The following is a 27,549-nucleotide window of genomic DNA, read 5'->3' as shown; positions in this document are numbered from 1 at the left end:
TAACTTGGGCACTTGAAATTCATCTTAGCTGATGATTCTGGGGTGCAAGGTCTGGTTCTACTGCTGGATTTAGAGAAAGGCTGCCCCTGTATTCCTTGGAAACAGCAGGCTTGAACCAATGTGGGCTCAGCACAGGACCCCAGGCTGACATTTGTAATACCCATGGTAGTTCAGCTGAAAACACACAAAGTAACAGGACAGTTCTACTGCAGCCCTGCAGCCCAAGGAATGCTCTTACAGCACAAGGCTCCAGCAAGATGCAGCATGCTCTATGGTCTGATAATGACATGCAGGCATTTCAGGGGGTTATGTCTGCTGTGTCAGAGAGTCACAGCAGGATTCTGCTCCAAAATTATTATCTTACTAATTATGTCTGTGGTTTTTATTAAAGAGAGGAAAACAGTCTGCTTGCCATGGAGAGGAAGAGTGAAGCAGCTGGGATGCAATACTGGTAATGAAGATCTGGGCCCCAGCACAAAACTACAGTAAGACAAATAGAGTGAAGTCCAAGTCACCTTTGTGATTCCTATTACTAAAAATGCAAACTCAACAAAAAAGCAGCCTGGGTATTGGTGCTGCTCTCACACAGAACAGCTCAGTATTTGAATCAGCACCTTGAGTGGGGCCATTCATTCAAACCCACCTTTGCCTGCTTTGAAACAGTGACTCCAGAGCACTGCTCCAATCTCTTGCTGCTCAGGAAAGAAACTGGGTTGAAAAATTTACTCTTTTACTTTGGCTAAACAAGGAAAAATCCCAGGGAAAAAAAAAAGCAGAAATTCCCTACCCTATCTCAGAGAGACAGAGTTGTGCTTTATAAATTAGGCAGCAGTCAGATAGGCATCCAATGAATGCCAGTGCTACTTAAGATCTAGTATGTACTCAGGCAGATAAGCCCATGCACCACCTTGTGATTTCAAACCAAGTTCTTTCTAAAAGTCAGTCAAAAAAAGTCAGACAAAATTCAAAGCACAAACTTCATATACATAACCTATAATTAAAAAAAATAAAATCAATTCTCTTGGCCACTCACTGAAACCAGGTTTCAGTTATGGCCAGAAACCTATCATATTGTTTAGTTCCTGACTCAGGTAATTTTTCAATGGACATTTACCTTCTTGAAGAGCAAAAGAAAATGCTGAACAGCTTCTTTGGCAGTCAAAGAATCAAGATCACAAAAACATGCTGGATGGCATTAAGAGCTTGATGCTGGCTATTGATATTACTACAGCCAAGGGTGCAACTCAATACAACCAGAGAAGTTTAGGGAAACATCTAGAAAAATAAAACTACTGAATTATTCTTAAGCAGCTTCAAAGCACGTAAGGGAAGCAGCATACAGAGCAGGCAGAAGAAAGTACGGTACAATGGAGAAAAATGCTACTGAAGTAATGGCTCAGGTGGCTTCTAATGCTGGATGAAGAAGACCTACATATAACATAGTTTTCCCCCATAAAATCATAAAAAACAATGGGGGAAAAAAACCTACTCCAGTGGATATATGCTCCAGCCATATGATTGTCAGAATACTCCACCAGCTGCCACTCAAGATTGTATTATACTACCACTGGAAAATGACTGTGACATTCAACTGCTTCATCTCCCTCCATTTAAGTGATTTATTTAAACACTGATACAATCTAATGAAAGCAGGCAAATAATTCTTTACTTATGTTGCTGCCTTTAAGCTATGCCAAGTCAGCGAATAAATTTAATAGGCGATTATGAGATAAGGCACTTTTGAGGACAGTTGCAATTAAAAGCTCTCAACACTTATTAGCAGTATTTGAAAAATATCTTTTTAGAATTATATCAAAGTGTATGTAACACAGTTGGGGAAAAAAAAACCAGCAGAAAATTCCTTTCCCAAGTCCACTAATTAATGTTCTACAGCATCTCAGCTTTGCATTCAAATAAATGCAGTTTCTCAGATGTACAATTTGTTATATATTTACACACCAGTTTGAAACACATCATCAGCATACCATGAATGTATTTCCCCTGCCATATCGTAAATAGGTGATTTAAAATATGCACTCAAAGCACTAGACCAGAGATATTTTACATACCAAATGTGCAATCACTGAGTCACTTCACCTAGTTTCTGCTGCCTAAAGAGAGTCATTTAGGCTCCCTTTATTGTTAATGGGAGAGAAAACAAAAGCAAAAGGAAAAATATACCACCAGAGAACAACTTAATCCATTCTAAAACATACTTCCTGTTCAGGCAAGATGTTTCAGCCTTTGCATGTGATTATTACAGAAGAAATGTAATGATGAGCTTTGGTGAGCCAAGTATCACATATCAGAAAATGTGTTCTTTTAACCTAACTGAAGCTGAATATAGGTGAGATGAATCCTATCCTATGAATCTAGACAGGGAAAGTAACTCTGGAAACAATAATTTTAATATTAGCTGTGATTAAAAAATTAGTTTAAGTATTACTTCTTTGGAAGCCAAATTTGAGCTTTGATCCTAAGATATTCATGATTTGGAATAAATGAAAATTAAGTTCTTGCCACCAGTTTTCATCTGATACACGGAGTTTAAAGAAAAACACTACGAGGCTTTTTAATTTGTCAGCTTGGATAAGATGCCTCAGATGAGAAATTACATTAATTATATAAACTACGTCCTCATGCAAGAAACAATATGTAGAGTATTAAAAAACAACAGAGAAATAAGATGAGAAAGCTATCTTGGTATTACCTTCTATTATAAGTAGGTTTCTTTTCTGCAGAAAATAGAGGAAATACTCAAGTACACAGTACCAATCCTATTTTATATCTAGGTATCTTAATCTTCAGGGTCCTGAACTCTGCTACCACAGCATTTTCATCAAGTTCTAATTTAGGAAACAACTAAGTCCATAATAATTGCAGTCCATAATTTCTGAATTCCAAAAAAACCCCAAATTCTCACCTTACATGCAAATACAACTTTCCTGCAACTGTAATGGAAGTTACACACACTGGTATCATGACAAAATTTGACCTCAGCCTGCCTTTGAGAAGAGACCTGTGGCTCAAGTGGGGTTTTACAAAAATGCTGTGTCAGCCCAATAAAACATTCCCCCTCCACCTTTTCTGTATCACTACTTTTCTGCTCATGTTGCATGATGTCTGCTCATACTGACAGACCTGCTCACTTCATGATTGTGAAGGATCTGCCTTTAAGATGCACGTGTGATACTCCTTGTGAGATACTCCTGTTGTCAGCACTAGTGGCAGTCACCAGCCATGGGCCTGACCTGACAGAACAGCTGCTTCTCTTCTTCAACCCCATTGTCTCGAAACCTGGAACAGCCTGACAGTACTCACGAGGCATTTCTGCCTAGAGTCATCTTTTATATCTCATTTGTAACCATGCATTTCGGGTCTTCAAACCACAGAATCACAGAACATTAAGAGGTGGAAGAGACCTTAAAGATCATCCAGTCCTCACCCAGCTCCCACCAGACCAGGTCGTTCAAGCTGGCCTTGAACAGTGCCAGGGCATCCCCAACCTGCTCCAGGGTCTCACCATGCTCACAGCAAAGCCTTTCTCATGTAAGAATTGCAAAATACTTCTTAACTAATCTGACAGGTTAATCACATACTCATATTTTTAATAAATTCCTCCATCTTTCCCCAGTGCTGTGTCTGTGATGGAAGCTCAGGGGCACAGAACAATCAATTTTGTGCTGAATTAAATGCTCAGTGGTCCTGTGCTGCTTCATGGGGTAGAAAACACACAACTCAAGCAGTGAAAAATTCAGCTCCAACCCTTCTCACAAGAAATTCAGAAGTAGGCATAAAAATATGCTATATGTAATTTAAAACTACAAAGGAATTCTTATCTCCTCTGTTTAAACGCAAGTAATAAAGTCATCATGTGTTACCAAATCTGAATAATACAAATCAACATGTTTATCAAACATTAATTTACAAGCATATATACAACTGAAGCAGCACTAAGCACTACCTTTACGTTGAGTCTGGTTTTTCATGAAATTTAAATATAATATTGATTTACCTTCAACCTTTTCCACATTTATCTTACATAAACAAGTTACATTTCCTGCATACAAATGTAAAACTAGAAGTATCTAAAATATAAGGCAAATCAAATGAAAAAGAAAACTTATAAAGCATTGTAATGGCCTATTTGAAACATGAAAGAGCCAGAATGTTGGTGAAACTGGACTTTTAATTACAGAAAAAACAAATAATCAGCACAGTATCAGCAGTATAACGCAGACAGGCAGTAGAAGAAATGTCATTGCTTTCAGATCAAATGTAAGACAGTACTCACCAGTTCTTTCCTAAGTTGAATAAAAAACTGCTTGCACTTAAAAGAAATTTTTACAATCTTCAACCTAAATGAAAAACAAACCCACAATATTAAAACATTTCATATACTGAATCATGGTTAAAGGCTTAAATACACCTACTGAAAATATACTTTCTAGAGAGAACATATGGACAAAAAAAATAAGGTATCAAAGAGTATATAAAATAGTTTGCATAATTTGAAATTCATGAGCTGTGTCTTTATGTTATCCACCAAATTCACTTGTTTACATCCCAAACCCAAGGCAGTTGCTAATTTTGGTATCTTTTCCCCATTCCAAAGCCCAAAGAGCTTTTCTATCCTCAGGTCATTCCAGGCAGATGTTCTCTTTTCTCAGGCTGCTTTCATTATCCCTTAGAATGTGAAAAAAATCCTTTGAACTTCACCTGATCCCTGAAAAACATTCTTTCTCTATGTTCTTACATGTCTTTAAATATTACCAGAACTTGTTTTTAGTAAAATAGTTAAGATAAGATGTAAGCACAGAGATAGGACTCACAACCCTAAAAAAAAAATTATCACATCACTAGGAGGAAAAAAAATTTCAATAACACATGAAAGGGAAAAATCTGCCTACAGACATGTTCACCTTCCAGGTTATTTATAAACATACAAAATACTGGCACTCATTGCAGACTGTTTTGGATGGTCACTCTGATAGTAGCTACACAAAATGGGAAAAGACTGGCTGTATTTTCATCACAATCTAATGACACACCTCTTCAAAGAAATGTAATATGAGGATAGTCAATATATTTTATTAAATATACAGGAGTATCACTTTGGTCAAGTAAAAAAGTGAGGTTCAAACTGTAAAACAAAAAAACATAGTAACTTTTTTACTTGAAAAATGAACAACTGATAAAATACTGCAAACTGACTGGAATGAATACTTGCATATTTATCACTTGCTGAATATAAACCCCTTTAGACCAGGAAGGATGAGAAGCAAAACATTAACAGACACCTAAGTTGCATGTTTGTATATAGAAATTATCTTCTTAACTAAATCAAATAAAGACATTTTTCTCCAGGGGATTATTCAGAGCAGGAACCTATGTGGGACGTCCTAATTTGTGGGAGAGTCTTTATCTGCAGTAACATAAAGACACTCCATGAATATTCGTGTTTAAATTATGGTTATTCACATATTTTCCCGTTTCTTTTTTTTTTTCCCAGCCTTGCCATTAGTTTAACAGTTAACAATAAAAACATTTTTTTAAAAAAAGCAGCAGCAGCAATAACTGTCCTATTTGTTAGTTGGTTTTGTTTTTTTTTTAATTCTTAACAAATTCTTGCTATTGGAGTTAGTTTCTCAAGGATTGGACACTTAAAGGTGAGTTATATCTTATCTACTGAAATCACATTATTCCCCTGGCAATGCACCAATCTTCTTAGAACCTCCTGTGACAAAAACCTGCTTAAGGATAATGTAGGATGGGTCATATGTTTGCTGGATAGGACATACACTAGTGATTATTAACAGTCTGACTGTGGGAAAAACAGGAAAAAAATAGACTATTTAGGCTGCAGCTAATCAACAAATGTGTTATTACTAATTTTTTCTAACACTTTGGTGTACAGGGCAATTAAAAGAACATTTTAATATATACCTTTTCTAAAAATTAAGCCCCATACACTTTGCAAACACATATCAGATTTAGTTAGCAATTATTCCATTTATAAAAACATTTACTATCTCTCACTCTTTGGGGTTTCCTCTTCTGCTAAAGAAATTACTACCCTTGGTAATTTACAAACTCAAGGAGAATAATACATACTGGGTTTTAATGTCATCCTGTAATTTAGGCTTACAGAGTGAGGTCAGCTGCCTTTTAAGCCTGAAACCATTTGGAACAGACTCAAAGCTGTACCATTAGCCAATAAGGTCTAACTCAGCTCAAAAGAGCCACCACTCAAGTACAAAGAAATGACTCAGCAAAGCTGATTCCCAGCTATTTCAAAAAAAATACAGCAGATGAGAGAGTTCCTATGCAGTGCTAATACCCTGCTAGGCACTGGATGAGCATTTCCATACTGAGCCCAAGGGAAAGGCATCCTGTCCATGCTTCCTCTCTCTGGCTGTTGGCAATACTGGAGAAAAAGGAAAAGCATAAGAACAGGCAGGCAGCAATATTATTTTCCTGGTATGATTTCCCATCTCAGGAAAGATGTCTGATTACCTCAGACATCCTAAATAATAAAATATATCCTTTTAAATGAAGAGGTATTTGAAATCCTAGTCTAAAATGCAGATTGTCCTCGAACATGTGTGTGGGGGCCTGAATACATGTTGTATTGTAAGACCTATGTGGTTCTAAGTTACTCTAAATGAGCTGCAGCTGCAGGGTCCTTAGTTGGGCAGCAGCTGTGGCTTGTGAAGGTAACTGAGATAAATAGGGGTGGGTCAAGAGCCCAAGAGGAGCCCCTGAGAAGAGAGACAGGACTGTGCTGCAGAGAAAGGAGAAGAACCTGAGAGCTGGGACTGCAGCAAAGATTACAACACATGTGGAAGGAATCTCCTGATCCCCAGCCCTGGTTCTCACAAGGGCTTTGCCACCCCAGCCCTTGGGAGCTGATAAGGCAGCACATGAGCAATCCAGCACATTTCTTGAGCAAGACCTCTTGGACACAGGTTCTGACCCAGTCACCCAGAGAAGATGCTCCTGGCAGTCCAACTCACAAACATGAAAGGATAGTCCAGATTTAATAGCCAAAGACAAAAAGGCCTCCAGCAGCTGGGAGATGGTGAAGCTAAAGATCTGAAAGGAAGGGGAAGGATGCAGAAGACTAAATCATGGGTTCAGGAGAGAGAACTCCAGTTTGTTCAGAGCTCTGGTGGGCAAAATCCCATGGAAGCTGCCTTTGGGTCAGGGGAACAGGTAGTCAGCCCTAAAGGACAATCTTCTCAATCAAGAACAATCCTGATGTGCTAGAAAAGAGCATAAAAAGAGGCCAGCCAAGATGCACTCAGAACTGCTGATTGGGCTCAAACACAAGAAGAAGTGCACAAGATGTGTGAGCAGGATCAGATGAGCAAGGAAGAAGTACCACCTAATGACTGAGGGGTAAAACCAGGAGATCCACAGCACAGCTGCAGTTAAAACTGGCACTGGATGCAAAAGACAACATAGAACCACAAACACCAGGCTAAGGAAAGCACGTTTCCAGCTGCTGAACAGGTGGTCTGGTAACCAAGGAAAGGCTGATCTACTCCATGATCTGCTCCTTTGGTCTTCAATCTCCCTGGATTCCCAGGTCTCTGTGCCTGGTAGCAAAGTTTAGGGAAAGGAAGAATTATATGGAATACAGGAAGATCAAGTTAGGACACATGGATAAAAGGCAGTGTCCTTTTTTTTCCTCTATTCCTCTCTTGTCTTCCTCCTGTTTCATTTTTCCCCATGATCAAAAGGTTCACAAAAAGCAATTTAGATATAATATCAAATTTGAGAGTGAGAGGGCAAAGACATTTTACTTGAGTGTTCTCTAAGCAATACAGTTAAATATTTCCTCCCATGTACATGCACTTCTATCCTCTCACTTGTCTCAAAACTCAGGAGTACTGAAAAACAAGTACCCAAATATCTACTACACCTATAAAGCACTAGGAAGACACTACAGAGCTCCAGCTGCATAGGAGCAAGAATAAGTGGTAGCAAAAAGAAGTAGTGTCAGTACTAGTGGCACAAGAGCAGCAGCATGATTATGGATAGAAAGAAAGAGTAATATGTCTATTATTGAGCTATATTGTAGAAATTGGTATTTCAGATTATTACTCCTAGCAAAAGAAAGCCTCTAACAGGGTGAAATGGGGAAGGGTGGTTCCTTTTTTTTTTTTTTTTTTTTGTAAAGACCAATTATGTTGGAACTATAGTCTTCACAGCAAGAAATTATTATCCCTGGTGTCAGCTGATATGGTTGAATACAAAGAAGAACTGTTTAGGTAATTACACACACAAAAAAAAAACACACTAAGAGAATTTAGATCAGCATCCCTGGCATGCAAACAATACGGAGCAGAACTCAGAGAAACCTCCAACTTCCATTAGTGACGTGGAGCTTAATTATGACTTAGATTGCACGTACTCAGTAATTTACCAGTGTGATTTACAGAACCTAGCTCTACTATTGCTGTTTTCCCAAAAATAACAGCAGTAAAATCAGACTGAAATAAAACCTTCCTGATTATTACAGCATTCCATTTGTAAAGCAGCCTTAGCCCAGAAATGGCTCCAACATCTCAAAACTCTCACCACATGATGGATATCTTTCCTGGAGTGTGTTACTACTATAAGGGCAGGTCTGACTGACTGGTACAGTAGTTCCAGGTTTATCACTGCAAGTTCCAGTTTTAATTTAGCCAGTGACCATGAAGATTGGAAATTTAAATGCTTTGTAATTGTCTCAGCCTTACTTTTCTTCAAAGGCATACAGGAAAAATGTTCACCACATTCAGTTGTACCGGCTGCAGATAACACTTTGATATAGCTTGATTTTTGCAGAGAAAGAAAAAATGAACTAAAATTCAACCAATGACACTGTTTCTCAGCTTGGTAAACCACAAAATATATAACTTCCTACAATGAACCTTGAGACTAAGCCTAGCACAGAAAACCAGAATATCTCAGAAATTCACTAGGTTGCAGAAAAGATCAAACACACATCAGCAGCAAACAAAAATGCAAAATCAGTAGCAAATGCACAGTTCTGATAATTTCTCCTGAACGAACAGCTTTTGTGCCTGGTGAACGAATGTCTGCTATGATAATCTTATATGACTGACTTCACCCACTCAGAATGCAGCTACAGCAACTCAGCAACACAAGCAATAAGGCTGTCAAAGTGAGCTCCAAACCAGCAAGGGAAACCAAGGGAAGGTTACTTCTGCAGGAACTAAGAAAGGCATTTCCAGAAAGGTGACAGAACTTCTGCAGAGCACCACAGAGGTTAGAGAGTACTTCTAAAGAATTTAGAGATTAGAGGATTTACTACAGTAAATGCACTTTTTGGATAATATAATGAAAATGGTTATTTATAGATGAAGAGATGACAACATCCTAAATGCTCCACCTCAGTTATTCACAAGTATCACAACTACATTAAATTGCAAGCACACAGTACAATTAATTTAAAGGTCACAAAAGAGGTGAAAGCAGTCAATATCTAGTTAATATTTTTCAATTCACCTGTCTCTTTAAAGACTGTAAGCTAGCCCACCACACTGGCCCTGGCTATATAGTTAAAGTATGCTTGCAAACTCCTGAAGAAAAAGAGTATTGAAATTCTTTACAGTTTCATTAGAGTTTCAAAGTTGTTTAACAGCACAGCATGCAGACCAGGACAAACCCCTCCCCACCCCCCACTAAATTCCCCATGGCACGTGACATAAATATTTTCAACGTGATACAAAACAACATAAACTTCAGTCTTTTTAAGAGTGGTAAAAATATTTTGAAATAGCAAATAAAAACATTAAACAGCTGTCCTTACCACTGAAAGGTGTTAATTCGTACACGGTTCTTAAAAATTAGTATTCCACCTGACATCACTCCAATCATGATTTCATTGTTGCTCTGATCCTTTAAAAGAATGAAGAAAATTATTTGAAGAACATTATAAATATCTTTTCAAACCTCATATATATTCATTCTCATCTCTGTCTAAATACACAAAATAATGTGAAAGGAAATGTGTTTTAATAAGACAAATAAGAAATTAAATTATTCCCTCCTCTTTAGGACAAACCTGAATGTTTGCTCTGAGTTCCTTACAAGCTATCAAAAAATTTCAATTTCCCAAGTAGGATCTTCTGTCTTTCACCAACTTTGATGAAACAAATATGAGAGTATTCTGATTTATTAAGAACAGCAGCACTAATAGACTAGCTTGGCATTTGCTGCACTAAAAGCAACCAGCAACTTTAACTCCTCCCTGAAGGGAAACTGCAATCTCAGAACACACAGAAGAGAGATTCTAAAACAAACAATATTGCAAGCACATTTAAGTAGCACTTTTTTCTTGAAATATGTTTGCACTCTAATCAAGCACCTGCTATAGAACTCTCAATATGGCATTCAAGGCAACAAAGCTCAACTTGATTAACACAGATAACTAAGCACAAATGGGAGCAAAGAAATGCCCTCTCTATAGTGAAACAGTGGATATTCAATCAGTAAATCCCAGTAAGGCACCTAACAGTATCATATTTTTTTCTCTTATTTTCTCTTGTAAGCAAAAGCCAGGAAGGCTCACAAAAAGAAAAGTATTTTTCCATAAATCTCAGAGGAATACATTTTTACATTGCAACCCTAGTTCATCCAAACTTACCCTTGCATAGTGCAATTCAACTCCATAAAGTTCTAAGGTACGTGCTGTATTGAGATAATTGAACTCTGCTTCTGCAGGAGACAACCCTCTGAAAGAAAGCAGCGAAATCAGAAATGTTCTGACACCACCTCCCACATCATGCTCCCCAAGTGAGTGCAGACAGAAAATCTGCATTCATTTTACTACTTCTATCCCCACCCTGAAATCTGAATTTCCTTTCTTATGATAAATAGACTGTAACTCCAAAATTTTAACAGAAAAGTATTTATGTTTCCAGAAGTACACAGAAGTCTTGACAAGAGCTCACAACATATTTTATTGTAATGTACTATATAATTTAAATGTTTGTGGAGCCCCAGAATCTGGAAATTAGTTTTACAGTTCTGTATTTGGAATTGGTAATTTAAACTACCATCAACTCACCCAAGTGTCTTTAACACAGCTAAGAAAAATTTTTAAGCCTTTATCTGAAATTAATGCAACATTCTGTACCTTTGAAAGCAAAAATGACCTGATCAAGCAAATGTTTTATAAATATGGCTTACATTTTGTTACATTTAACTAACAAAAGGCACTTAAGTTCTAAAATAGGAAGGAACCATCACTGGAAAGTACCACAATGTTACATACTGAAAAAAAATATTTTCCATTGCTTCATTGCCTTTTCCTCTTTCTGAAAGGTCAGAGACTCGTGTACAGGAAAGAGCAGATATTGAAGAAAAGGACTTTGTTGCTTCTAAAGCAACTCTTTTACTGGAAAGAGCATCATGACAACAAAGCCCTTATGCTCAGAACAATCCCAAAGACTGAAAAAAAATCTTAAAGAAAATGTATCTGCCTAAGTTACTATACAATATAATATGCACAAATACTGTTTTCAGAGAACCTTTAACTTAACATGTTCATTATTTCACTAATTTAGATATTCATATTTTGTATAAACCATCAATGTTATTTATTATACAGGTATTTAGTCTAGAAAAAGAAAAAAATCACATTATCTTAAAAGAAACAACCAAAACCAACCAACCAACCAACAAACCCAACAACCCACCCACCCCAAAACCTTTAAGAAAAACCACTATTTTGTTTTGTATAATAGCACAGCATCAGCAGTCAGGATTTGACAAAGTCAGTATCTTCTGATGTAAATCCTTACATGTGCTGCTGATGTAATTTTGCTATTTCTTTTTCAAAGTCTTGAGGCTGGCTAGGGATGAAAGAATATTCTGAGAGGTAGCCTGGCAAGTTTTCTGAATGGTTGTAGTCTCCCAGCTCAGCTAAAATATTAAAAAGAGAGGTTATTGTTTATTACTGATGTATTTGGCATTGTGCAATGCCCCCAAATTCACATGAGTCTGCTCCCACATAATTTATGATCCACAGCAAAGAAAAATAGAGAAGACATTTGGACTCCCATTCTCCCTTTTGAATAAACAGTCACATTCTCAGTGAATATCATTGAGATTATTTAGAGAGAGCTTTGATTATGCACTTATGAAGGAAGTTCATAAAGTGTTTCATTTTTAACAGACAAATTAATCCATAAATGCTGTCATTACAGCTAGCACTAAGTAGAATATATATATATAGGAAAGTATTCCATTTTCTCTTACTATTTTACTTTTGCTTGTTTTCATGTGATTACACAATTTTACTCTTTTAACACTACAACTGCTATTTTGTTATGAAGATCTGCAAAGTCCAGCTACTCATTCTGCACCAAAATACATTCAGAAGCATTAGAAAAATATTTTTTGTACATTAAATTGTATGTATGAAACAATGTACACATACATACACCTACATTGAAACTGTTCTACTTGAAACTACTAAAAAGTGTGTTTACATAACTTGTAACACTTTCTTGAAATTATAAGAAATAGATTACAATCACATTTGTCAGAAAACAACATATAAACAACATTTGCTTAAATTCTTTGAAGCTTTCTAACCACAGTAGAAAAAAATTCAGCTTTAAGTATGTGCAATCCGTGTAGCAGATCGACAGTGATAGATAAGAAACATAAAATGAAAAGAGGAGAGATAACAGTAATATATCATGATCTGGGGTCCTGGGCAGGCCTAGCAGCACTGACAAGGCAGATGAAGGCACTTATGGAGCAGGAGGATGAGGAAAGGAAGGGAAGGTCACTTGCATCACCACAAACAGATCCTACTTTAAATAATTTAGAAACTAGAAAATTGGACCAGGTTTCATAAGAGAATGCACTCCTTGCTGAAATCCAAGAGTAGAGGCTGAGATCTGCTATTTACATGTATTTATAAAGAATCCAGGAAGTTTATTACTAGGCAGCTACAGGAATCATTAGATAGAGCTCTGCACACTGGCAAACTTAGAAGCAGCAGGATGTCATGGATAAATGTAAATACAATGCACTGTGCATACCCACCACTTCTACAGTATTTCCCAAAAATATGTTATCAGGTTTTCAAAGTTCCTGTTATCAAATACTTCATCTCTTCTAAGACTAATTCCTATGGCATGACAGCATTTGCAGTGCGTTTTTCAGGCAGCTGAAGTGTGGGAGTTTTGTTTAAGACTGTTCTATTGACTGACCTACAAAAAGGTGACCACTGAGCAAACCATGCATAAAACATGACATTACCATTACTATATATTTTTTATGAAAGTATTAACATGGACACTGTTTCTCTGGTATGTACAAAGTACACAAAATACTAAGGCAGATGTAAGTATCTTCAAGAGTAGAAAAACACACAAATGTGAGTGAATATATTGGGATTGCTTCATTTCAGCTTGAAGAAAAACTGAGTGTGCAAGAAAACTAAATCTCAGTTTTCAAGACTCATCTACTCACTGGGTGGCTTAAAATTGTGAAGACAGGTATTGAACTTTTTGGCCAGATAAGACCAGAACTCCCTTTTCCACACCTATTTGGAGGTTCACTGTATAGAATGTTAAAAATGTTCTAGTTTTTTCTTAGTGTCTTAAGAAATACTTTTTAGTATCATTCTCAAGGCCACAATTCCATGCCTCAGAATGCACAGAAATTAAAGAGTATTGATTTGGGGTTTTCTAACAGCGTGGTTTTAAGTATTTTTTCCATATCCAATTCAGCAAAACATACTGGGGGAGGACAACCAATCAATGTCCTTAATCATGAGAAAATTAGCACCATGCCCACAAACAGCACAGTATAATACTATACAAAGTACATTCTTTAGAAACTAATCAATAAGACTTTTTATATATTTCAGTACTAACAAGTACACAAACACTAATTATACTTACATTGAACAGCATAGGAAGCCAGAAGAGCAGCAGTATTATAAGGACAGGGCAATCTGTTTTGTTTTTAAAATGATAAATAAATAAAATTACATATTTCATATGACATTTGGTTTTGAAAACTCTAGTCTTTTATAGTCTATGGACAAATTTGACAGGTAATTATTATAAACATTTCCATTGCATAGACAGTGATTTATTCTTAATATGTTTTTATTTTTGCAGGTAAAATCTCCCATTATGAATTTTTGTTGACCAGATTTGCATTTAATGTTTAACAAAATAAAAATGTCTTACCTTCCAGTAAGAATGTCCTGCTTAATTTGCAAAAAGTACTGGTACCTTATTTAGAAAAGCAAACAAAAAACACTACGATTAAAATTAAAAATATTCCATCATTTTTCATCGATTTAATATAATTTGCTATCAGTTTGTGTAAAACTAACACTTGACATTTTGCATGCTATTTCCTTAACTCTAATAGGAAAGAAATGAAACTTTGCTTAGTAAACTAATACAAGTTGGTAAATTAAGTTGACTTACAGGCTATGAAGTTATACTTTACATTTTACTAAAAAGCTACAAATTTCACATTTTTCCTGCTTTATACAGCAGCAACAAGTTGCAGTTTGCATCTGTGTATGGAGGTACCCTCATAAGAATGATCTGTACTCCAGGTAGAACTAATTTATTCTGAATATTTGATACTTCTGTGTTTTCATTTAGATTCATTATTTTTACACATTATTTTTAGTATTTTGGAGTTACATTGTTATTCCTAAAGTTGAGTACTCCATTATGTCAAACACCTCTCAATTAACTTTCCTTGAGCTTCTAAAGTTTTCTTTAAATTATGATGTGAAAAAAGCTTGTTTTAGAAATTCATCTAGCTTTTTAATGCCCACTCTTTCAAGTCAGGAAGGAGACTGATATAACAAAAAGAACAGACAAATATTTTAATAAAACACAAACTGCTTCCCACCAAACAGGAGCACCAGAAACACCATTTCTTAAAAACTCCAACAAGCCAGAAAGTATACACAAATTTCCCTCTAAATTACTTCCATTGTTTCTCCAACAAACCCCAAATATTTTGTTAATGTCTCAGAATGACTTTTTTGTTCATTCTATTTAGTTCTTTCATATTTCATTCAGAGGTTTTAGAAAATTTGACAAAAGTATAACATTTCCATTAAGTGGCAAATCACACCTGCTACAAAGCTTCACTGAACTAGAGGTTTCAGTGGGGTACCAAACAAGATTTATCAAGGTGGCAGGATATTAGCAGAAGCTTAAACTTTCAGAATAAAAATCCCTGGAACAGAACATAAAAGCTGCTGTAGAATTTGTCTCCACTGCTTTTTAAATCTTTTAATAAAAGTGTGACTGAGTGGCAAATTTAAACATCATTCCTGCTTTCTTATAAACTTAAAGCCTACACTATTACTATTATAATAATCACCTGGTTTTCTTTGTGTAGTTCTGATTCAAAAGCTGGGCTATACCCATTCATTACAAACATCAATATTACATATGAAAAGCACTAAATATTAAATATTTATTTCCCAGCAACAACTTCAACTAAGAAATTAAAGCCAAAATATATCACTTTATTACACATAACATGACTTCTCCTAACTGTGTAGTCTCCAGAAAGTGGATTATCTACAAACATTTACAAATATTCACAGAGAAATCCAATTATTTACAAGTTATATAACAGTAGAAAGCTATATATATATATGTCTATATATAGACATATAAAACACATATAACTAGTTTGTAAGAATATAAGGGAAAACATTTCTGAACTGACAAGAAAAGATTAGTCCATGTGCTCAATCCCTACAAAAACATCTAGAGATGCTTTAACTGACCAAAAAGGCAAGAAGCTTTGTTTAAAAGACATTAACCTCAAGAAGTTAAAACTTAGATATTCTCCAGACTTCAGAGATCTCAAATATTTCAAATACTTAAAATGCATATTGAAATAAAAAAATAGATGAACCAAATTTCTTTACTGATTAATAAATTCAATAAATTACAAGTTATATTTATATATTAAATGGATATGCTTCACATGCTTTTTTCGAGCATCTCTTCACAAATATACAGCTGCACTTCCATTTTATTTGGATTGTTTTGGTATAAAGCTTTACTAGAAATATTTCATGGTACTTAAAAGACACCTTGATTAAGGGACACCAAGCAGAATCCATCTTCTGTGCACTGTTTTCAGTGAACAGTGAGGTTAATGGCTGGTTAGCCAATCACCAGCTTGGACACTGAAGCCTCACATATTATTGAGCAAAATGGGAAATCAATAGAAGCTTTGGCAAAGCAGATCTGCAAAAGCCTGAACAACAGACTGCACTAAAGCAACAAAGGCAGCACTGCATGCCCATGTTTTCATCTTGCTTGTACAGCTATAGCCAGAGAAGGGCAGGACAGGATTACTGCTAATGGAGTCAAGGTTAATAAGCAATTCTCCCTGCCAGGAGGAGCACTAATGAAGCTTCATTCCCTCCCCAGCCAAGCTGCAGGCAAAGCTCTGCAGCACACCCTGAGCTCCTGCTGACCTCTGCTGACCCGGGCCATTCAAACCTGCCTCGCTCACGTGAATGCACACAGAGCTGACAAGACACTGAACCTTTCCCTGACAGCTCCTCCTGCTGCTTCATGTGTTGAGTCATTCCTCTGTTCTCATAGGATTTGTAAAAACTGAGCACTTTGGAGCAGGCTCAGCTTCAACTGGAATTGTCAGAAGTTTGCACTTTCTTTTCTTTCCCTTTTTTGAGGTGGGAATACTGACTATGTGAAAGAGCCCATATTTGTGACATGGCATCCTAACTTCACTCCAAAGAAGCCCACGGATAATCTCTCTCTCTTTATAATAATTCCAAATACAAATGAGTTTTCTCAGGGGCAATTAGGCCTATTAGCAAAAAAGGCAGAGCTGACCTAGATACAGAAACCATACGTTATTTCTCATTTAAAAGAAAGCTGTATTTATAGCTTTGTATTTAGAGAATAGCACTTCTCCAGTTCTCTCCTTCTTTATGGTTTACTTCACCTGGATCAACATTAATCCTTTTTTTCATCTCTTCGGTAATATTACATATTTTCCTTTGATTCAGAAAACATGTTTTTCATTATTCATTATTTTGATAGAGTAAATTGGCAAATTTTCCTAGAGTAAATATTTCAGTAAAACAAAGTCTCATGCAGAATCTCTAATTCGTTTTAGTGAATTCTGTCTGCACAGATATGTGCAGAATTTTGTCCAAAATATGACAAATTAAAGGCAATGATAAACAAATGTGGACTCAAATTGTCACAGTTTTGGTACTCAGGTTTCAAAAGCAATCCTCAATAATTTTTTTGAATGGGGCTGACCTGTTTTCAGAATGGCTGACATCCAAAAATTCCAATCTGTCAATTCATGCCATTTCTGTAGAGGGCCAGAAGTAATTAAAAATATGGAAAATTTGAGCCATTTCTTCAGGGACTAATTGCAATTCACAAGCCTCTGATTTTGATTCACACTGAGCATTTTCTTTAACAGATTTCAACACACTGCTATCAAAATAAACTTATGTGAGTCAAACTACAACTCCAACCACAGAGATTCATTTTGTTAGTTTTAAGTACAAAACTGGGGAGGAAAACATGCAAAATGTTCAGCAACTTTTTAGCCACTTGGAAGGATAGAATTATAAATTTGTACTTATTGGTAAATACTGGGATTAAGTTCTACCTTTTTTCTCTATTTTCCCTTTTCGGTTTCTACTTGGTAGCATCTGCTTCATATAGTTACTTCACTTTGCATATAAATTCATAAGTTTATTCACAGAGGCTTTTTGTTATACTCATTTGGTACAACTGCATAGCTCGTATCTGTAATTATTAGACAAAACTTAGAAGCTTGTACATACAACAAAAATGAGTTAAAAGAAAAATTCCATGTTATACCTTAAAGAAATTAATGACTGTTCTAGAGAAGTATTTTATTGACAAAGCAACCAGACCTACCTTGTATATTCCTCTTGGAGCTTGTTTGGGTCACCTACAAAAAACTTAACTCTGAAGTTCAGACTGTGAGGAGATCCTCCTATGGTCAAGAAAAGTTATTTCTAATTAATCAGGGCACCCTGGAAAAACAGCATAATAACAATAGATGAATTGACGAAATACATACATTACTCACTTTTTAATTGTTTCCTGATAGGTTTGTTTGGATCCAACCACCTCTGGAAAGAGACAAATTGTAACACAAACTTCAGAGAAACAAATTACAAATCACAGCCTTATACATCAAGAAACTGCTGCTTTTTTATTACTTTTTACTTGGTCTTTTACTAAAATGCCTCACTGGCATACACAGGCTTGTTGCTGATTCTGGAGACATCGCCACTATCATCAGCAACTGCTACTGCTCTTCCTTCCCCAAGATTAACCTATGTTATGTTGTTCAGATACCTGTTTTACAGCAGTAATTCCCCTTTGAGTTGCTTCCATGATGGTCACAGGAGCCTGAGCGAGGTCAGAACCCAACTATGTTGTGTTTAACAACTGTCAGCTACTCTTTAAGAAGAACCACCAAACCTAGTGAAGAGCTGTAAGCAGCTTCATTTACCCAACTCAGAAGTAATTTGTTTAACTACTTCCAGTACTTCTGACTCTGGATTTTGTGAGTGCCACATCCAGGGAGTGATCCTGCTGGCTCAAACTGTCAGCCTGTGTCAGCACTGCTACATCACTAACTGGATCTTGGAAGCCAGAGACTCAGCACTCAGCCTCCTGGATTAAGGACTACAGAATAATTTTACTGAACAGTTCCAAATATTGATTATTTCTGCAAAAGAACACTGCTGTGTACAGGCAGAGCTTTATAAAATCAATGTGGCAAATTTCAGCTAAAAGTACAACTGCCTGGAAAGTTCTGCAAGTTGTTTAAACCACTGCCCATCAGCAACCCAGCAGTCTCTGTACACACCAAGTCAGTCCAGGTACCTCCTAAGTCTATCTTTGGTAGAAATACTGCTCAGTTCCTTGAGCTGCCTTGCAAGGCAAGCCCACAAGCCTCAGGAAATTGTTATATGGGCACAGTTCCTCAGCAGTGCCAGACACCCACCCCTTACAGCCTGCAGCTCCCTCACACTTATCACAGGGCTTTTCAGTTTTTCAGGTGAGGGAGGAGGAACCAAACACACAGATACCTGAGCTACCTAACACACAGGGCAGATTTGAAGTTAGTCCTATCATTTTTGTCAATTCATTAGTCTGAAGTTAGTGATTTTTTCATGAGGAATAACAAATAATGATGACTAGATCCACATGCTCTATCCTTGCAGTAGTTAGCTCAAGAGGAAGTCAAGAGTGTTTGATACAGCCTCAAGAGTGTGAATACCTGGAAAAAAAGCCTCCTACAGGATCAATTCACTTTTAAAACTAAATGTAAAAGAAAGAACACTCTAGCCAGGGATATATAGGTAATTTATGTAAAAATCTTTCAAAACATGTCAACAGATACTTTTTTTTCCTTCGATATTAGTATTATAAAAAACCACAAAGGCTCTGCAATTCATGAGATCCATGTTTAAACACAATGGTAGAGGTTTCACACTCAATTAGCAGAATCCCCTTTTCCTCATCATCTTTACCTGCTGCTGCATTAACTACATCTTAGCAATATTCTGCTGTATTAATTCACAAGTAACTAGAATATTTGTCAACCCAATACGGTTTCCTTGTCCAAATGAACCAAGTGCAAAAGCAAATGTGTATCAAGACCTGAAATTATTCAAACCCATGCATTCTTCAAGCTTGCATGACTAATATGGGTAATATTTCTTTTTAGCTCTGACACATTGTTTTCATGGCAACTAGATAGTGCTGAAGAGACAAAATATTTGGAAACTAAAAGATGAAACAAAAAATCTTTAAAGTATGTGCTTGTACCAAATATCTGTTAAGTCACTGCTTCAGACTAATCCTTAATCAGATCCTTGTATTACAGTGTTGTGCTCAGCTGCTTCCAGAGAGATAAACTAAAAGAAAGAGAGCTTAGAGGTCTACCCTTTGGAAAGCCAGATAAATTTCTGAATGTTGAGTGAAATATTGAGCAATACTCAATTAAATACTTTTAAAAAGATGAAAAATAATTCAGCCTTTTCTTCTGCTTGCCTATGTTTTTTAAGCCTGAAACAAAGTTTAGAATAAAAATATTTCAGAGGCAGTCCATCAATGTCTTAACAAAACTGTCAACAAGTGAATGTGGCTGACTTTTGATGCACAAATTGGGAAGTAAGTTTTGACCCCATCATTGTGCTGCACAAACAATAAGAATTAGGTAAAGAACTGTCTTATAAGGAATAATGCTTAGCTAAACTGCACTTTGCAAAACAAGTATTGACTATTTGATACTTATAAAAGAAAATATCCAAGAAGTGCTCCCGAGGCAATCAAGATCCCAGCAGTACCACTGTAACTAGTGCAGTGAATGTTACATTTGCATCTCTTAGTTTCTACTCATGATTTACAACGTTTCAGTTGTGTAGAATTTTGTTTCAATTAAGCCCATGAACTGTTGTAAATACTCATTTCCCAGGGAGTCCAAGCTGATGAGAGGACTGCCCTTGTCAGATACTGGACCATACCAAGGACTACTGAAAGATCACCAGGTATCTGGGCTACAAACAGAAACTTCACACACAACAATCTAAAACCCCCTCATTATTCTGTAAGTCCTGATGACAAATACAACCACAAATCTAAAACAGATTCACTTTTTTTGACAATGATAATGCAATCTAGTAAACAGATATAACAAAACAAGCAATATCCTTTTAAGATATTACTTCATAAGCACAGAACACCATATTTTACTCCAAACCTGGGACCATTAACATGCAATTTTATCATAACTACAATAAAAGATGACAGAGGCCCTCACAAATGACACAGCTGGGGAGGATGGCACAATCTTGCAACGGCTTCCATTTACCTCTCTTTAAATAACACAAACCACAGTGATGAACATGATTATGAGTTTTAAAGACTGTACTTATAAAACAGTTTTATAAGGGATAACTTACAGGGTTATCAGTAGATTCATCAGCCAACTGTAAACCAAAGTAATCTCTCTCTGTCAAATCGAGATGCTTGAAGACTACGTCCAACAGAACTTGGCCCTGATCGTGTTTCTGCAGAGAAAAAATACAGACCTTTTCTTTAATCAAGAAATATATATAACTGGACACACAGATTTCAGGCAGGTAGAGCACATATCAATTCTTTCAGATGTGCTCTAGCAGCACTTTTTAAAATATCACAAAGTGTATCCCAGCAGCACTATTTTTAAACGAGCTTCATCTCTTTTTGAAACATATGTAAGGAAATCATTTTTCTTCTCTGTCATTTTCTGACAGTAAGAACTTCTCACTTCTCAGCTAGCTACATGATTATTTCTGAAAGCCTTTCATTAGCCAAATTTGATATTTAAAAGGAGAGCAGAAAAGGAAAAAAACCAGTCAGGAATTAATAAAGAACTCAGTGCAAACATGAATCTTGTTTGGGTCACTGAATTCAAACATACAGGTCTACACAAAATATCCTTCCTGATCTCAAAATCTATTCCTGACTTTAAATGAACCAGCATGTTGAAAATGTTTCCAGAGTTTAAGGGCAGAGACAGCTGAAAGAGCCAAATACCTAACCAAGAAGTATCATTTACATACATTCTAAGACAGCACTTCACTCTATGTTAATTAATTCAAGGTAACTGAGTAGCATCACACTTCTTTTCAGAGTCAAGGGAACAATCTTGATTTCCACTACAGGGACAAATGTTACCCCCAAAATGATATAAAAAGAATCTGTAGTTAGTACACAGCAATTTTTTGCCTAACCTGGAAATACTGCCAACACAGTAACTGAAACTCTGAGTGTGCCATTATGACAGGACTCAATAAATAAATAAATTTCATTTGGTGAAATCTGAAGGGAGTTTCCCAAAGAAGTTAAAAGTGTCACAGCACCTTGAAATACAAAAGACAAGCAAAATTCTGCAAGAACTGTCAAACAAGAAGAAATGTAAAAAAGATGATTGATACATTTTCCACCCAGATTTTCTACTTTCTGTCACCAAGCAGAGAGGCTTCTAATAATCTTCTAGGTGCCAAGTATTATTGCAGCTACAGTGGATTTGATACATCTTGCCTTGTTTACTGTTGGCAGTAAGAATAATTTTAGAGTTTTAGAACAAAAATCCCTGCTGTTCTGCTCCCAAGGGACACTGGTTTGCATACAGATTAGATAACAGTTTACCTTACAGCTGTTGGAATGGAAGTATGCAGCTAAAAGATCAAGATAATGTTGCAAGAATTCCATTAATACCCATACAAGAGAAAAATCTACACATCTACCTTCAGATATCTCTTAACATCTAAGAGCATCCTATCAAAACTTACTTTTTTTATTCAGATGAAACTACACTGAATTCAACTGAAGTTTAATAAACTGTCAGAGGCAGTTGTTTGAGCCTAAAAACTCCAAGAATCATGATAATTTATTTCAAAATAATAAAAAAGTAGAGAAAAATTATACACAAATTATGTCTGAAATAATCCCATGAGGACAATCATACCCATAACTTTGCATATATCTTTAAATTGAAATTACATAAGGGATATATTTCAGGTCCCATGTAAATTTGGCTAAATTGAAGTAACCTAAGAATTCCAGTATTTACTTTGCAAAAGACCTTATTTTTCCTTAAATGGTACAGAGAAGATGTAGGAGCACCATTGATAAGAAGTCCACCACTGAAAAATTTACTTTACAAATCACTAAAAACAAGCAAAGAAAAAAACAGATGTTAACACAATAAATGTACAACAGCATAAATGCATAAGGCATTTTTATATACAATCCAAATATAGTCACTTAAATTTTTACTAAATTAGAAGGTTTCTGTTATATTTTGAAATAAACCAATAATCAGTACAGTTTTTACAGCAAATAAAGCTAATTTTAAAATTACATGGCAACACTAATTGCCTCTTGGCATTTTTCCCACATAGATTTAAATAAGAACACAAACTAAGAACTTATAACAGTAACTACCAGAAAATGGGAGATGTCTGGAACCTAAGTTTAGTCTTGCAATTACCACAGCTCACATGTTACTTCCTCTAACAGCATGCAGATACCATCTCTGGAGCTTTTTTCCAATCTAATCCTGCCAATGTACACTGTTTCTTAAAAACCTGAACAAATGTTTCCTAATGAAAAAGCTTAGAACTGGCTGATCAGTTTGAATTAAGAAACAGAATATCATTCCACAACCACAAGGAAGGTATTTTTCCTGCAACTGAGCAGCAAATTTGGTAAGAGAAGACAGGTTTCAACATGAAGCATTTGTTTGGATCACAATGTTTTACTTAGTGCAAAATAAAGATAAGCATCTAGCAAAACCAGACCTTAGCTTAACCCATCTCTGATATTTATGTAATGATGTTGCAGCTTGCCAAAGCAGGTGAAGGTCACAATTCTGCTTGTTGAGAAAGATCCAAAATACTTGTAATACTATCATAACATTGAACAGCTGCTCAAAAATATGAAAAGTATGAAAGAAAGTTTAAATATCTGGGGTTTTTTATAAAAAAGCAAACCAAATAAATGTAAATGAGCATAATAAGAAACTTGTTTTGTTGCTACAGATTAAAGTTAAACATTATTTCCTCACAGAACAAGAAATAATGATAACATGTATGAAAAATGAGAACTATCTAAGACAAAGTCACAAGAGTTAGACACAAGAATGTCCATTTGTTTCTGAATTGAAGAATTAGAGGGTTATATGCACTTATTAGTTATTGCTGGAGGCAGAATGAGTCATAAATTTTGGCCTCTTAGGCCAAATTTGACATAGACAGTAGACATCAATACATGAACTGCATTTTATGAGCTATATATCTAGTATCACTAGATATATCCAGATTAATTTTTAATTGCAAAAGGATTGTCACTTGTTCACACCCACCATGTGTGAAACCTCGGGCAGACCCCTGCAGGTGACACATGACACAGCTCTGATGGCTGCTCACCAGCTCCCACCTCTCCTCAGTCCCCACTGCTCACACTCGGGTTTTGCTGCTGCCCACAGAACTGCCTGCACCCACAGCAAACACCACAAGACGTTGCTGCCGTGTCAGCCCAGAAAAATTTGGATTTCTGATGCCAGAGGAAGGGGATGACAGGTTCTGGGCTTCTCTGGAGTGGGTCACAGCTCTGCTGCTCACACATTTGTGGGAGGCTGTGCTGCTCCTTCACTACTGGCAACACAAACCCTTTCCCTTGCAGCTCACCACAAGGCCTGGGCTGATGCTCCAGGAGAGGCACTCCCCAGCACTGCTCAACTCTCTCCTTTCCTTCTACAACTGATACTATTCTTTTAATTAATTTTTTTTTTTTGGTCAAAGAAAAAAGTGCAAGTATCAAAGTAATGCTGAAGATTAAATTACTAAAAATTACTAAAAACATCTAAAATTACAGAGGGGTGGTATGGGGTTTTTTTGTTTGGTTTGTTCTTTTCTTGTTTAGCTTGAGTTATTTTACAGGCTTTTATATTTTGCTTCCATCAGAGTGTAAATTCATTAAGTTTGAAGTTCTGGGATAGTGAAGGCTCCAAATTGAAACATTTGTCCATGATCATTAGCATTTCTCACAGAACAACCCATCCCATCTACCTTGACATATTGGCTTTCAGGGAATGTAAGTAAGCCAGCCTGCATGGAAAAGATGTAATTTTAGGTATTTAAACAAGTAATTAAAACAAATTAAAGTAATTTGATCTTGAAGAAACAGTTTTACAGTAATGCAAATCATCCTGATCATGTTAACTCACATCAGCCTTCTTTCTTCCAGCTATGTGTTGTACTGAAATCTGCTTTCCAGGATGGAAGGAGGATTTCTTCATTTGGTAAGCAGAGCATTTTAGAGAAAGGCTTTGTACTCCTCAAACACAGGCACAGGTTAATTCCAACTGACTCTTCTGCCTGGAACCAGTGCTGCCTTTCTCTGGCTCAGTCCATGGGGATTATCTGGTTTGATTTGTTACGCTCTCTGCAAGGTGAGGCTTAGCACAAAGGTGCCTTTTGTTCAGATCAATGGAAAGGGCTGCTTGAATTGTGAACTTAGAACATCACATAAATTATCAAGAGACATTGTCTGTGATCAGCACTTTGCGGTTGGAGAAGAAATAGCATTTGAGTACATTTTTATTAACACACCACTGCATCCTCCAGATGATTTTTACAATCATTAGCATACAAAATACCTATAGCAATCACCAGGAGAAAAAAAAAGAAAAAAAAAAAGGTGCTAATTTATTTGATGTTATCTTTGTTCTTCCTATTTTGAAAACAAGTCCATAAATATTTATGGCTAAGTATAGTGTCAACCACAATAAAGTAAACCAAAGCTATAAAACCTGAGAACCTGTATGGCATGTAGGTTACATTTGCTACAAATGAATACTTTATTACTCCCTATTTGTGAAAAAACAGATTGAGGCTAAGACAGGAGATCAAGATGTTCAGCACAAAGGAACTTCTTATTCCCTAGACTCAGTTTTAATAGACAAACTTGCAGGCTGATCTGTATAAGCAGTAAAGCATGATCCATGCAACTAAAATATTTAGTACACTAGGGAGGTGGTAAGAACATATTACATAATTTTTCTTGGGAGAGACAGAACAGACATTTGAGGATTTATAGCTGGTGATTCTGCTTTTCTTACAGACACTAGTATCCTCTAAAAATGTACAGCTTTTGAACACCTAGATCAGAAAGAAGCACATCTCCCACACCTACTGTCCAACAATTATTCCTTATTCTTCCCTATTTTTACTTGCTTCATAAGAAAAAACCACAAGACAGATACTTTAATGGAAAACTCATGCACCTGAAAGGAAAGATGACAACCTTTAAAATTTCTTATGCACTTATATCCAACTACATTTTGCACATACTGCTTTTGGCAGACAGTATAGACAGGGAAATGTTAGCAATGATGAGAAGTTAAGAGATACAGAAAAGAGGAAAGGATATAGAAAAAATTATCTCAGAAGGGAAAGGAGTTTTGATGCTAATAAATTCAAGTCTTTAAAAATCTGTCCCTCAGCTCCATCACCCACCATTCCCATACTTTACTCAGAAGTCCAGGGTAATTAAGTATTTTTTGAATGAACTACAAAAATGCCTCAAGAGAATATCCTAAACCCTTCCATCTTGACTGACATATCTAAAACAAATAACCACCAGATCTGCCTCTGAACCTTAAGCCTCTGGATGTTGGATCCTTGCAAATTTTTGCCAGATAACAGCTTTCACTTATGATCAGCAGCTGCAGGCTCTAACCACTGATTACAGAACAGAAAAAGGCAACCCCTCTCACAAATCTTCCCTGAAACATTCAAATATATCAATATCCTTGCTGAACACTGGGTATCAGAATTCAATATAATTACTGAGCATTAGAATTTCTTCAAATAGTCTGAATTGTATTTGTCCATATAGATTTGACAACTGCTTCACTTTCTCCCTCACTTCCCATCTGAAGTGCCACAGCCTTATTTGATACTCCTACACTCCATTTGCTGAAGTTCAATTTCCTTCTGAAAAATTTCAATTATTATGCCACCTGTTAACTTTCACCATCACATTATTCAACCTTTCTCTATATAAGTCATCAATTCTATAGCTCTCAAAGTAAAAGCAGAGTTCTACTGTTACAGGAAAACCTACAGGTTCTTTCCTGTTGAGTTCTAGTTCTTCTAACACACACATGAGTTTAAATGCTTTAATGTTTCCTTGTGAGGTCCTTACCTATTTTTCATGGGTTTTGTTTCCCCTCAGGAAGCTGAAAGAAAGGGTTGCACTTGTGTAACATATACACAACATCGTGAACATTTTTATTAGAAAATGGGATGAATAACCTATTTTAAATTCTGGTTCATGTGCAAAAATTGTTGATTTTTTCCATTAACAGTTCTCAGTATTCAGCAACCAGCTTTCCATTTTCCTTCCTGTCATTCTCATTAGTGTAGTAGAAGGTGGTGAGCTGAAGTGAGGGAAATCACAGAACAATAACATTATCTGGGGAAAGCAAAGAGCAGGGATGATGGCAGCTGTGACCAAGTATAACCATACAGGTGACTGAACACAGCCAGCTATACACCTATGGGAAGAGTTCCCACTCCACCTCACTCGTGCTCAAAATACAAAAACCAGAATGTAGCAGAACAAAAGCTGCATTCAACTCAATGGCAAAACTGTCCTCCATTTCCACTGGACAACTTTAATCCATGAAGAGAATTACTAGAAATAAATTATGCTCCACACACTGGATTTTGAAATGAAGATGTGTTAGTATGACAGAGGATGCCAGAATGACTAAGTTCCCAGTAACTGCACACGTGTACAAGCACGCCTGCCTGAACACAACTTCCCCTTCTCTTCTCTACTTCACACTGTTTGCAAGTCAAACTGCAGCCATACAAACGCAGAAAAGGCAAGCAAGCTCAGGATACTTGTGGGATCTCAGCACCTC

General features: G+C 36.3%; 1 protein-coding gene across 2 annotated transcripts in view; it reads right to left on the bottom strand.

Annotated features, from left to right (window-relative positions):
• The window catches only part of PTPN4 (protein tyrosine phosphatase non-receptor type 4), a 113,274-nt gene that overhangs the window by 45,194 nt on the left and 40,531 nt on the right, over positions 1-27,549 (bottom strand). For both annotated transcript variants that reach the window (XR_012582005.1, XM_074548757.1), the window contains exons 3-11: positions 21,032-21,139; positions 18,142-18,184; positions 17,967-18,045; positions 14,232-14,276; positions 13,938-13,990; positions 11,820-11,940; positions 10,661-10,748; positions 9,824-9,912; positions 4,295-4,358 (exon numbers count right to left, since the gene is read on the bottom strand). Coding sequence is in view for 1 of the 2 variants with exons in the window: in XM_074548757.1 (XP_074404858.1) it covers positions 4,295-4,358; positions 9,824-9,912; positions 10,661-10,748; positions 11,820-11,940; positions 13,938-13,990; positions 14,232-14,276; positions 17,967-18,045; positions 18,142-18,184; positions 21,032-21,139 (690 nt within the window). In the remaining variant the exon portion in view is untranslated. The remainder of the gene's footprint in view (positions 1-4,294; positions 4,359-9,823; positions 9,913-10,660; positions 10,749-11,819; positions 11,941-13,937; positions 13,991-14,231; positions 14,277-17,966; positions 18,046-18,141; positions 18,185-21,031; positions 21,140-27,549) is intronic.

The sequence above is a fragment of the Zonotrichia albicollis genome, chromosome 10 (assembly GCF_047830755.1).
Source record: "Zonotrichia albicollis isolate bZonAlb1 chromosome 10, bZonAlb1.hap1, whole genome shotgun sequence".
NCBI lineage: Eukaryota > Metazoa > Chordata > Aves > Passeriformes > Passerellidae > Zonotrichia > Zonotrichia albicollis.
Note: the sequence above shows the minus strand (reverse complement) of the source record. Positions and strands in the feature narration are given on the sequence as shown.